This window comes from Fusarium fujikuroi, chromosome FFUJ_chr10 (assembly GCF_900079805.1).
Source record: "Fusarium fujikuroi IMI 58289 draft genome, chromosome FFUJ_chr10".
NCBI classification, from domain to species: Eukaryota; Fungi; Ascomycota; class Sordariomycetes; order Hypocreales; family Nectriaceae; genus Fusarium; species Fusarium fujikuroi.
The window spans coordinates 207,431-220,258 of record NC_036631.1 but is presented as its reverse complement, the minus strand read 5'-3'; the positions used below and the strand labels follow the sequence as shown (position 1 = coordinate 220,258).

Sequence of the window (12,828 nt, the reverse complement as noted above, 5' to 3'; positions counted from 1 at the left end):
ACTGTCAAATCGAGAACGCGAACTATTCAGAGAACAAGCTTTTATCTTCGCAAATATGAAGATTACATATGGTTTAAAAGAGTCCCTGCGTACATCTCTCCATCACGTAAGTCAATTCCCCGATCTGTCCCAACGCTTCGACGTCTCCAAGGAAGAACTGGGACGTTTAGCCGATAGTCTCGCTTCCTATGGTAGGAGGGCGCCGAGACAGACAAAACTCGCTCATGAGATATACGCATTGAGGACTAGAATTTTGGGACATCGCAGTGCTGAGGAGCCCCATCATCGAAATGAACAGTGCGTACAATGGAATTAACAGGAGTGGTTACGTTTCAGTAGCACAGTCTATACTAGCCATGCGTGATGGGGAAACAATTCATAATCGCACCCTGCAGCGGGAGGCGTTGATGGTTGTTACGGCGTTTGATGCGCAGTGGGGGCGGATGAATGGTATGTGGGATGAAGCCAGGGGCTTTGCGGCACAGATTGAGTTATTGGGAACTGTTGCGCTTGAGGTCAGTGATCCTATCCATTGCTGGACTGGGATCCGTGATACGAGTCTGAGCTTAGCCTGAATAACTGCATCACATTACAGTATCTCATCTTGAACATTTCACTCTTGCAAATTTTATCTCTGGTATTCCCTGCTCTCATTATGTAACCCCTAGGAATTTTCTGGAAAGACGCTGGGCGCGTTTATGTCCGCGGTGACTCCAGTAGTCTGGAAATTCGAGTCAATCGTGACAAGTGAATTAACCGCTGACAAAGTATTCTGAAACTCTTTCACAGCGTTGGCGATTCCCGCTTGTATCGCCTGCTGGTTCGCAATCAGAGATGTTCTGACAGTTCCATCCGCAGCAGCCATCATCGTTGCAACCTGTCCCAGGTTGCTACCAATCGCTGCAAAGGTAGACTGAATCTCTCCCAACGCCCTCTCGACACTCTGTAGCTTATCACACAGGGCCTCATTCTGGAAAGAAAGCAAGTTCACTGCACCAACAAGAGCGTAGGCTGTCTTGTTGGCGTCAGTGCTCTTTTTCGCGATGTGTGCTTGGTAATTATCCCATGCCAATCTTGCATCTCTCTGCTTCTCAACGATAGCGTTTGATCCTGAAATCCAGCCAGCAACAGGCATCCAGATATAAGAAATCGTGGTACTAGATTCCATCATCTCGTGATCCTGCGCAACCAACCGTCAGTGCAGTTCCCATCAACTGTGGCATGTATCTGCCAAAAGGCTGAGCACTTGCTGCATCCGGTAACGAGGACTTACCCAATCTGCCTTCGCAGCCAGAGCTGCTTCGAAGTGATTATTGAGGACTATTAGATTCATGGGAGTTGTCTCATCAAGCGTAGAGATGAAATGGTCACCATCGTTCAAACCGAACTTCTCCACGACGGCATCGATTTCTGTCTTGGTCGCCTGAATCTTGCTTCCTTGCTACGATGAATCAGCCTCATTTATAATCTCTCAATCAGTCATATAGGACCACTTACAGCCGAGATGGTGCCTGCTAAAGCCTGAATACTGTTTGTTCTCTGGTTCACTACCTGGCTGAGATTCAGTAGCATTTCGCTGGCGCTTTGAGCAAGACTTTTGAACTCGGGGTCATTCTCGGAGCCTGGCTCGGAGTATGTCTGACTAGTCAATGTGTTTATGACTCCCTGCAAACTGGACTCTCCCGCACCTGTGAGCTGATCGATGAGAGCTTGGCAAACCATTTGCGTTTCGATGAATATGGTCCCTGCAAGTCTGTCAGCCTTATCGCAGTTCTATTTTCGCAATGCGCTGTCTATGACTCACAAAAGCTCGATAGCGCAAATTGGTTGAAGTCGCTGCAGGCGTTCCAAAAGTCCAGAATCGCAGTTTCTGTTTCCTTCGCGATAGGTAAGCAAACACGTAAAGACTCTACAGCATGTGCGTACCTTGTAGAGAAGGGGATCGAAGTTATTCAATGACTGCAAAGAGGAATTGGGATACAGAGTCTCAAAGGAAGGCGCATCTAAGGGGAAGTTCTGGCTGGCGACGAGGGACGCCCTCAGATCTGACAGCATGAGGTCAGTTGAAGAAGTGCTACTAGGAAACGAGAGTAAGAAGTACCGAGGTAGCCATTAGACTGAAGAATAAAACGAGAGCCCTTTTTGCCTGTGATATTCCCATCCTCATCAGCCAAAAGTAGTAATCTAGTCAGATTGCCTGTTGGGCTATTCAGTGCATTGATCAGAGCTTGTCCAACGTCGGTAGGACTCGTGGAAGTAGTGGCGGTAGACATAGTTCAACGGCAATAAAGATTTCTTTCAAGGGAGATTGTTGAGGAGATGTGATGCCGTAGTCAACAATTAAGTATCGAGCAAACTACGGGTGCACATGCCTTTGATAAGACAATTCAAGGTCTAGAACAAGCCACAACCAACCAAGTGGCTGGGCTATTGAGTTCCAGAACCTATTTTGGCAACCATATCTGAGAGTAATCAGCGCCTATGTAAATAGTTCTGCAATAGTGTCATTTCATAAGCCCAATGCAATTGGAGCTCTATTCGTGAGTGCTAACCGACACGTGATCCGCCTTGACACTTCCAACCAGTACAAAAGGTTTACTATCGCCAAATTGAGAAGCAATTGCATGACCGGCGATGCGCCGTTGAAAATAGCCGGTGACTTGGTCAATCTTGCGTAACCGTCCTTCGCGCATCAATTCCGCCCTCACACCCTCCTTCCAGTGCCGAAATCCGATTATCGACTCGGTACGGCCCGTATTACGGTGCAAAGACCGCTCGCTACTGGGGAAAAAGAAACTGCCGATGGGGGGTAGGCGATCACCCTTGGCACAACTAAAACGGTTAGAGCTGCAGTGCTGCGGCACAATCACATTATCCCCGTGATGATCTGACGTCGATTAACTTTCGCGTTATTGAAGTTAATCATACATTTGAGACGGCTAAGAGTTTGCACTGACGTTGATAAAGTTCGTCTCAAAGTGTAGCGCTTTACTACTGATGCAGAAATCAGAGACTTGTAGTAAGCTTATCTTCTACTGTAATTCTGTCTCACTTCTCATGCCTTTTCCCGCCATCTTTAGCAGACGCTCACTCTCCACTGTTCTCCTGTTTCACAACCATTCTCTTCGTCATCGCATGGCTCATCTGTGTCTCCTCAATTCATTCCGCTCTCCGTCCGCGGAGTCTCCATGGACTGTCCATGCTTGGCTGCCGTGGCCCGTGAGTAAGTGCATGGCGCAGGGCCATTGATACGAATCCAAACAGGCAATGCTTGGCGAAAATCTCGGTTATAATCGTATACACCTATTATCCTATTGGCTCACGCACTCCCCTTCGTGCATGGCTGTACGAGCCTGGCGTTACATTTAAACGGAGATATTCACGGGGTTGAGCCGATATGATGTGTTATTTCGTTTATGCATTGTCGATGTGGTGGTATTTTACAAAGGACTCGGGCTCTCGGGGCCTCAGAAATTCGAGTGACGCCAGTTGGGGTGACACAATAACGGACACAAAGTCCCAGTCATTAATCCACGCTACATGCGCCCCTTCTTTCTGACACGCTGGACTGAGGCCCTGTTATTTTTATGCCCCTCGTCGGGGCTCGCGTCTTCGAGCTCCGGGGAGATGGAGACTGGGTCAATGTACAGAAGAGTAGCATTCTATGCCGATCCTTCTTTTGATATATACCTCGTGGGTGGTATAAGTACAGCATCAATGCCGTGAAGGATTCAAATGCATCATCCCACCATCGGCAGTTCTCCAAGATGTCGACATACGTTGATACCGTTCTCCAGAATCCGCAATATGCGGTTCTTTCTGCGATATCACTTATCGCAATCTTAGTCGTCAACTTCTCTTTCTTCACTCAAGACGAAAAATACCCAGTGCTGATTCCCAAGAAGCCTTTGGAACTGACCGACAGACGGGTGGTCAAGGAGTTCCTCGCCAACAGCAAGAGTCTTCTTGCAAACGCTCGAACAATCTACAAGGATCAACCATACAGGGCTTACACCGAGATGGGCAAGGTTCTAGTTATTCCTCCTTCGTGGGTCGATGCATTGAAGAATAACCGACAGCTCGACTTTCTGACCCCGGCTAAAGATGCAAGTGCTGGTGTTCAAAAGGATGGCTTGATGCTAACGCAAAACAGGACTCTCATCAGTACATTCCTGGTTTTGGCCCTTTTGGATTCGATCCTAAAATGCCAACCGTCATCAACAAGTATATCACAAAGGCTTTGAGTTAGTTTTGTGAGCTCCTCTCTCTCGGCTACTTATTGACCTTGGTCCTCTAGCCAGGATAACTGGTCCCGTCTCTGAAGAATCATCTCTAGCAATCCGCGACTGTCTTACGGATTCTGCAGGTAATTGCCTCGTCTTGCAGTTATGATCACAGGGCTGACAAAACCTAGAATGGCACGCGATTCGACCCCAGGCAGACCTCATCCGCGTCGTGTCCCGCGTGTCCTCTAGAATCTTCATGGGCGAAGAGCTCTGCCGGGATGAAGAATGGAATAGGACCTCAAGCGAGTATACACTATTAGCTTTTGGCTACGGAGGCCATCTACGAGAATACCCCCGATGGCTTCGACCATATATCCACTGGTTTCTTCCTCAATGTTGGGCTATCCGAGCAAAGCTGAACGAGGCGCGAGCCTGCCTTAAGCCCCATATCGAACGCCGAAATGCTATCAAGCAGAAGGCGCTAGCTGAGGGGGAACCATGTCCCTTTGATGACTCACTTGAGTGGTTTGAGAGAGAGTACGAGAAGCATGACCCCGCCAAGGAACAGATTGCTGTCTCAATCGTGGCGTATCATACCACGTCTGACTTACTTGCCGAGACTCTTCTCAATCTCTGTCAGTATCCCAAAGTATTGCAGGAGCTGCGTGAGGAGATCGTTGATGTCCTGAAAGCCGAGGGCGGAATGACTAAAGCAGCTCTGTATAACCTAAAGTTGATGGACAGCGTGGTCAAAGAGTCTCAAAGGATGCGTCCAATCTTGTTAGGTAAGTTCTGTTGACACTTCCAACACATCATCACCCTCTGACAGTTTCTTCAGGTGCTTTCAGGAGGGTCGCGACAGCAGATGTTACGCTTCCCAACGGTGACATCCTCAAGAAGGGCGACAAGATCATTGGAAATATGTCTCACATGTGGGATTCCGACACTTATGACAACGCACTTCAGTTCGACCCATATCGATTTGTGAAGATGCGTCAGACCGGCGACGACAAAAAAGCGCATCTCGTCAGCACCAGCGCTGATCATCTTGGCTTCGGGCATGGCTATCATGCATGTCCCGGACGCTTCTTCGCTGCGAATGAGATCAAGATCCTCTTGTGCCATCTGCTGCTAAAGTACGACTGGAAGTTGCCTGAGGGTTGTAAGCCACAACCATCTTTCTCGGGCTTCAAACTGCTGGGCGATTATTCTTCAAACCTACTGGTTCGACGTCGCAACGAGGAGTTGGATTTCGATTCTCTTTCCAGCTCATGATGTCGCCATTCATCGCCTCTGGACCAATTGAGAATACTACGGGTTGAAGGCAGGATGGGGTTATTTGTATACTAGTCTCACCAGGATTGGCAATATTCATTTTATATCGCTCTTTTTAAAAAGTTACTCGTCAAATGACCATTTCGTCCCGATCCATTATCGTAAATACAATACGCGCACCGAGCCAAATACGAGGAACCAATCAGAGGGTCCGAAAACTCTCCATTATAAACAGATACGAGGATGAACCTCGCGAATTTCTTCTGACTCTTGCTTCCTAGCCAAAGTATAACGGGCTATCGGGGTCTTTGACTGTACCGAGACCAGGATTTTCGGAGTCATGACGCTGCACTGTGTTCGGTAGTTGATCTTGCGATCCGATATCCTGGCACGCTCGCTACTTAGCGCATTCGATATAAAGCTGGATTCCTACCCAGTACGTAATGCGATAAATATTATATTTAATTTTACAGATATCATTACGAACCAGACTCTCGAAATCTCACCAGATTCGACAGATCATCATGAACATCGACTACTATGGCCGCATCGCGGAGAGTCTCCAGTTCGACAACATGCCGGTTATGATCGCGACCAGCGCATGCTTCGCAATCGGCTTTCTCCAGTACACATACGCCATACGACTCCTCATCCGCGAAGGCCAAGGCCCTATGCCCTTCTGGATGCAAACCTTCTACGTCGCCCACGAATTAACATTCGTCTATCTCTTCGCCGAAGCAGCGCCCCGCTACGATTACCACTGGTTCTTTGTCTCAACCTCATTCTCACTAGCGGTATGGGCGTTTCTTGAGATGTTCTGCATGTGGTATACCATCCAAAGTCCCAAAGACCGCATCGCCACGTTCTCGCCACTCTTTGGACGACAGCCTGCTACTTCATCTATCTTGACGTACACCTTCTTCCTGCAACTCGCCATGTTTGCACTAGTCTGGATATTGATCGAGTTTCTTGGTGCTGGTAGCTTCATGCTCATAGGAGCGCTCACCAATGTGCTTTTGATCATCGGGCCGACACATGAGTATCTGTCTCGTGGTTCACGGAACGGCCTGTCCATTGGCTTCTGTCTCACGAATGTGGCTTGTGTTATATGGACGTTTGCCCCGTTCAGCTTGGGCGCCGTTGTTCTGCCTGAGATTTTTGATCAGACGGTCATGTATGTTGCGGGATTTATCTTGTTAGCATACTCTGTATGGTTGACGACTGTTGTGGCGTCTTATCCTCCCAAGACAGCTACTAAGGGACAGCCGACACCAATCTGGTAGGGGATTTGGAATGGTATTCATTACTTGATCCAGAGATGACTTTCGAAATTCTTTGTATTATGGTACAGTTATTGAAACACCCTGAGTCTTCATTTGCAAGCTTCAACTATCCTCTATAGAATCACTCCGCTCCAGTAGCATAAATCCCATCTCTAATAAGCTGACTCAACTTCTTATTCGTCTTAATGTACCGGGCCAGATCACGTCTCTTTTCAACCAACAAATCCATCACAATCCTTCCAAAGACCAATTTCCCAGAGAAGTTCAGATGAGTGCGATCTCCCTCAATCTCATTATACTTGTCGGCATTCTCCTGTCCAATAGCGTTGACGTACTTGGTGCTTGCGGTGTTAAGATCCAGGTACTTTACACCAGCCTTGTTCGCAACAGCAATTGCTGCATCGCGCTCGTTGCTAAGGTTCTCAACCACCTTGCCGTCCTTGAAAGTACGACGGGTAAGTGATGTAACGATAATCTGCCAAAATCAGTCACTGCACCAGAATTCCAAGGTCAAGCAAGCTTACCGCAGTGCCTCCAGCCTCTTTAACCTCCCCAATCATAGTAGTAAGGTTATCCGAGTACTGCTCCAGCGTAAGAACCTTCTGATCATTATGTCCAAACTGAATTGTGACAATAGCTTCATGATCCTTCTTGTGACTCTTGACATTGTCAAGAGCAGTATCCCATAAGCCCTGGGATCGAAAAGATACAGTCGTTGCGCCGTTCTTGGCGATGTTGATACCAGCTGCGGGTTTCTTGGTGCTGTTCAGAAGGGCATCACCCCAGCCTCCGCCGGTGGCAACGGTAGAGTCACCCGTCAAGATGAAGAACGGCGACTTCTTGGCCTCAACACCTCCGAAGAGGGTCAGGACGCTTGCAGCAAGGGGAAGAAACTTCATAGTGAGAAAGCAATAGTGACAGAACTTGACCGATGAAATGAACAGATCTGTCCCCTCAGTGAACTATATACCTTCATATCCGGCAAGTCTGTCCAATCACTTAATGTCTTGCAGGCATTGCAACAGCTCAAATAATTCCGCCAATAATCGTTATTCTACGAAAGTTTGGGGGCACGACAAGGCACCCCGGATCTTCAAAGCTTAATGCGCCAACTCCATGTCGAGCCGTTGGGGTTAGTGCGGATCTCCACGCTCCGTTTTACTAGGGTAGCCGATTGGTACAACTTACGTACCGGCAGTACTTCTCGGGTCTTGATACCCCGAGTCTTTTCAGAGCGATACAGGATAGTTATGTTCCAGGTTGGATCAACAACATAGTGAAATTTTTTACTCAAGGGCCTCCTGGTCTACCGGTTCTTTTATTCTTGACTGGGTATCACCAGCCCTGATCTCCATTTTCTTTTCGTTCATTTACACGTTTCAGACTTCCTTAAACATTAAGCTCAGCAGCCTTGGCCTTCTGGATAGAATCCTGATAAGGCGCAAGCTTCTTCTCCAGCTTGCCCCCAGGTCCACAGAACTTGTCAACCAACTGCGCGCTGCGACCAATGTACAGCTCGGGCTTCATCATGCCATCGAGATCAGCCCAGATAGGCTTGAAGAACTCGGTCTTCTTGATTCGCTCAACAAGATCGTTGGACTTTCCGAGGCTCTGGACCTGGTGGGATGCTTCGAAGGACAGAACGCGGATTTGCTCGTGAGCCCTAGTTTTGTTAGTGGATGGTGATTGTGGTTGGTGTTGGGACTTACTCTTGTCGGGACACGCCCATTGCAACGAGGCGCATAATAATGTTCTCGGTGATCATGAAGGGAAGCTCGGCCATGATGTTGGAGTGGATCTTGAGGGGGAAGACGACGAGACCCTCTGTGACGTTCTGAAGGGTGATGGCGACGGCATCGGCGAGGAGGAACATCTCAGGGATGTCGATTCGTCGCTGGGGTCTAGTTAGAGACGTCTTAGGAACAAAACAAGGGTACTCACGCAGGCGGAATCGTCCAGTGATCGCTCCATCCACTGAGCGGAGTGGGTGCTCATGTAGGTAGCGGCCTTGGACTGCAGGACTCGGGCGAGACTGGCAATTCGCTCGGATCGCATGGGGTTCTGCTTGTAAGCCTACCGGGGCATTAGTATGTAGTCAAGCTCGCAGACGAGTATGACTGACCATGGCGCTGCTTCCGATTTGACCCTTCTCACGGGGCTCGCCGACTTCCTTCATGAAGGCGAGATGTCGCAGGTCCGAGGCGATCTTGGTGACGGTGGTGCCGAGGCCAGTGACGGCGTTGGCGATGAGACAATCGACCTTTCGGGTGCTGAAGAAGTATTAGTATCAACAAAGAATCCAGCTGCATCGTCAGACTTACTATGTCTGTGTTGAGATCTGGAAATTGTTAGAAAAGTACTATAAAAAGAATATCATGCACTTACGTCGTAGCACTCCTCGAAGCCAGCCTTTTGGCAGAGCAGCTCATTGAGCTTATCGCACTTGTCATGATCACCACCGAAACTAAGAACGTCAGAACTTATCCCCAGCAGGAATAAATGACCGACTCACATCTCGAGGAAACTGGCCTGAGTACCAGTAGTGCCCTGCGCACCACGGAACTTGAGCTCAGCTCGCACGCGTTCAAACTCATTTAAATCCATCAAGAGATCCTGCGCCCAACCCGCAGCTAAACACCGTCAGAACACAATTCATCTCCCGACTCAGAAAGAATAACTAACCTCGCTTGCCGACGGTGCTGATCTGCGCAGGCTGGAGATGTGTGAAGGACAGAGTTGGCTCGTTCTTCCACTCGAGGGCGAACTTCTGCAGGTTGTACAGAACCTTGGCGAGCTTGGGGATGAGAAGATCGAGGGCGTCGCGCATGAGTATGAGCTCTGTGTTGTCGGTGACGTAGCAGCTCGTCGCGCCGTAGTGGATGATGCCAGCCGCAGCAGGGGCAGCTTGACCAAAAGCATGAACGTGCTGTACTCTAATCAGTTCTATCAAAATCTCATTGCACCGTGCTTCTTACAGCCATGACATCCTGGTACGCTAGTCAGCTCGCCCATTCCCATGACACTCTATCAATGGACTCACATGACGACGAATCTTCTCCTCATGGCGCGCAACCTCAAAGTCCTCGTCAGTAACAGTGAGATGAGTCCTCATCTGCTCGAGCGCCTCGTCGGTGATGGTGTTGATGCCGAGCTCCTTCTCGCTCTCGGCGAGGTAGAGCCATAGCTTGCGCCAGGTGGAGTGGCGGGAGCGCTGGCTGAAGAGGTGGGACAGCTCCTGGCTGCAGTAGCGGCCCGTGAGGGTTGTCTGGTAGGTATCGAAGGCGGCCATTTTGAGATATTGAATTGTATGATATGGTGAGTAAGGCTGAGGGCGGGGGAGATCGTTTTTGACGTGAGCGTGGAGAAAGAAAATTTTAGCCTTTGGCCCGGATAATTCTCTAGCCGTTTGTTGTTGTGCACTGCCAGCGCTGCGAATGCCAGTGGTTGGAAAGTGTGTCTTATGATTGGTTGAATTTGCTCTTTTAGTGGGGCATTTTCCTTAAAACCGCTCATCAGTATATCAGTCCATCAGTGCGTGGCAGTGCACTACGAGAACAGCTGAATACATCAGTCCACTCTGGATCACAGGTTCTCACCTGATCTGATTTTATTTGATGATGTTCCCATCGTCTGTTCTCTTTAATCAATCAGGAAAGTTGAGGAGTACTTGCAGATCAGCATGACTGGGCTGAAACTTTGAAGATGCCCCACCACTTTTGTGTTCACCAGCGAACCTTGTCATTCAATGGCAGATCTCATCAAATCATACCCTCAGATTCATCTAACTTTCTCGCAATACGCGCCTAACTTTAACTATGCTAAACCCCTATTTTGGCGTGTCGTTGTCAACTCTTTGCCCAATGACGCTAGCGCAACCCCGTCATTGACTGCATGGATCTTATCTGGAGGGCACAATTTGGACGGCAGCTCCTGAACGAAAGGATGAGCAGCACGGACCAAGTATAGAATTCTAGATTGTGCATACTTTCAGCCCTAGAAGCACTACAAGATAGACTTAAACATAGATCAAGCGTCTGCGTCAGGTGAGAATTCGTAATCTAGCAAACTTTATGTTATGGATATTGATGCCCAAACATGGAGCATTACTCAGCAGTAGGAAGAAATATGAGTTTCTTGTTGATACTGTAGAACTACTGTGATCAATTCGACTTTCCAATCTAACTCCGACTCATGTGTAATAGGCCTGAGTTGAGTCTCTAGCTGTGGTGCGATGAAATCGTTTTGTCAGAGCTTGTTCAGGTCCGAAAATTCTCAAATCGTAAAGTGACCAGATAGACCCCTTTCAATACTGACACACGAAGTATCCCTCTCTGATAAACTAATTGCAACTATCTCACTCCATAGTTTATTAAGTACTAGATCTATAACTATTTATCTGAAGATCAAAGTGTGTAATTGATATGAGCTGAGGACAGAGGTTTAGGGTATGGGCTGATGAATGTGGACAAACGTGTTGATCCGATAAGATAAACTGATAAGATAAATATACTGGCTTATCGCAAGCAAAACCACTTAACGCGTGCCACGGAAAAACAACTCACCCCATGCCATCAGATCTCGAATCCTTCCATCTCGGCAATGACGTAAACGATATGAATTCATGCCAAACGCATTAATGTTCATCTGATCTCTAAAATGACCCAAACTCTTCCAATCCCCATAAAACCCGTCCCTAGCGCCACGGAATCACCGGCGCAGCTACAAAAATAGCACCACGCTTACGAAGAATTGGCCTAGAACGTCTCGCCAGCATGGGTCAATACGAGGATCCAGCGGCAAAAAAACCAAGTCCGCCCCTGCAAGGAAAAGGGGGCCGCTTAATTTAAACAAACACTTGTCCTTCCCCAAACTTTTTTTTTCTTGTCCATCTCTTGGCTGTTTATACCCGTCACTCGCTTATTCATCACTTTCGTTATACTTTAATTTTTTCGATATGAAGCTCTTCGGATCTATCGGCGCCGTCGCGGCGGCCTTGATGCTCCTACCTGGTCAGGCTTTGGCTGGGCAGTACAAGGGCTTCAGTATGGGTGCCAACAGGGCGGATGGAGCTTGCAAGTACACTGCGGATTGGAAGAAGGATTTCCAGACTATCAAGAGCTGGAACAAGGGTTTCAACGCTGTGCGCCTCTACTCCGCCGATGACTGCAACAGTAAGTTACCCCTGCATCACATAGAGTTGCATGTACTGACGATCTCTCAGCACTGGTCAAGGCTGTCCCCGCCGCCAAGCAGACCGGCATGAAGATCCTTGTTGGCGTCTGGGCCACCGACGATGCTCACTTCGGCCGTGACAAGGCCGCTCTTCTCAAGGTGATCAAGCAGTACGGCACCGACTGGATCGCCGCCATCTCCGTCGGTTCCGAGGACTTGTACCGCAAGGACATCTCGCCCGATAAGCTGGCCCAGCAGATCTACGACGTGCGCGGCATGGTGCGCCAGTTCAACAAGAACCTCAAGGTCGGACACACCGACACATGGACCGCGTGGGTCGACGGCCGCAACGACGTGGTCACCAAGGCGTGCGACATTGCCATCACCAACGGCTTCCCCTACTGGCAGGGCGTTGCTATCAAGGAGGCTCTGCAGAAGAAGACATTCCAGAACTCGTACTGGAGTGTGCAGAAGCACGTCAAGGCTGTCAACAGCAAGGCTGCTGTTTGGGTTGGAGAGACCGGATGGCCTACCAAGGGACCTAACTACCAGAAGGCCGCTGCTACCACCGCTAGTCTGCAGAGCTACTACAACAATGTTGGATGCTGGTTGTGGCAGCAGAAGGATGCTAGTGGTTTCTGGTTCACTGCTTTTGATGCGCCTCTGGCTACTCCTGAGGTTGAGAAGTACTTCGGTATTGCGAACAAGGACCGCAAGCTCAAGTTCACCCTTACCTGCTAGATGGAGCGTATCTGATTTCGAGTATTTATTTTTAAACATGGGATCTGGCTGGGAAACAGGCGCTGGAGACTCAACTGGCATATACATTCACTCATAGACTATTTCTTAAAAGCCATCGGGGTAAAATATAA

General features: G+C 48.7%; 6 protein-coding genes; 3 read left to right on the top strand and 3 right to left on the bottom strand.

Moving 5' to 3' along the window:
* Window positions 1–664: 664 nt before the first annotated feature.
* Window positions 665–2,273, bottom strand: FFUJ_10300 (uncharacterized protein; the record flags this gene model as incomplete). XM_023569067.1 has 6 exons in its annotated part: window positions 665–1,180; window positions 1,274–1,441; window positions 1,498–1,745; window positions 1,805–1,877; window positions 1,927–2,045; window positions 2,102–2,273. 6 exons carry the CDS (start codon window positions 2,271–2,273, stop codon window positions 665–667), a joined length of 1,296 nt encoding a protein of 431 aa, XP_023436333.1.
* Window positions 2,274–3,767: 1,494 nt separating this feature from the next.
* Window positions 3,768–5,501, top strand: FFUJ_10299 (probable cytochrome P450 monooxygenase (lovA); the record flags this gene model as incomplete). XM_023569066.1 has 5 exons in its annotated part: window positions 3,768–4,118; window positions 4,154–4,244; window positions 4,298–4,366; window positions 4,415–5,011; window positions 5,065–5,501. The coding sequence occupies 5 exons, from the start codon at window positions 3,768–3,770 to the stop codon at window positions 5,499–5,501; spliced, it is 1,545 nt and encodes a 514-aa protein (XP_023437190.1).
* Window positions 5,502–6,025: 524 nt separating this feature from the next.
* On the top strand, window positions 6,026–6,784 carry FFUJ_10298 (uncharacterized protein; the record flags this gene model as incomplete). Its single annotated transcript, XM_023569065.1, has 1 exon — window positions 6,026–6,784. One exon carries the CDS (start codon window positions 6,026–6,028, stop codon window positions 6,782–6,784), a length of 759 nt encoding a protein of 252 aa, XP_023436332.1.
* A 121-nt stretch (window positions 6,785–6,905) lies between these two features.
* On the bottom strand, window positions 6,906–7,683 carry FFUJ_10297 (acetylesterase, trichothecene gene cluster; the record flags this gene model as incomplete). XM_023569064.1 has 2 exons in its annotated part: window positions 6,906–7,259; window positions 7,309–7,683. The coding sequence occupies 2 exons, from the start codon at window positions 7,681–7,683 to the stop codon at window positions 6,906–6,908; spliced, it is 729 nt and encodes a 242-aa protein (XP_023436331.1).
* A 490-nt stretch (window positions 7,684–8,173) lies between these two features.
* Window positions 8,174–10,073, bottom strand: FFUJ_10296 (probable adenylosuccinate lyase; the record flags this gene model as incomplete). XM_023569062.1 has 10 exons in its annotated part: window positions 8,174–8,447; window positions 8,494–8,678; window positions 8,726–8,857; window positions 8,907–9,054; window positions 9,106–9,122; window positions 9,170–9,248; window positions 9,297–9,414; window positions 9,467–9,710; window positions 9,760–9,771; window positions 9,825–10,073. The coding sequence occupies 10 exons, from the start codon at window positions 10,071–10,073 to the stop codon at window positions 8,174–8,176; spliced, it is 1,458 nt and encodes a 485-aa protein (XP_023437201.1).
* A 1,665-nt stretch (window positions 10,074–11,738) lies between these two features.
* FFUJ_10295 (related to glucan 1,3-beta-glucosidase) lies at window positions 11,739–12,697 on the top strand (the record flags this gene model as incomplete). XM_023569061.1 has 2 exons in its annotated part: window positions 11,739–11,955; window positions 12,006–12,697. The coding sequence occupies 2 exons, from the start codon at window positions 11,739–11,741 to the stop codon at window positions 12,695–12,697; spliced, it is 909 nt and encodes a 302-aa protein (XP_023436330.1).
* Between the last annotated feature and the right edge of the window lie 131 nt (window positions 12,698–12,828).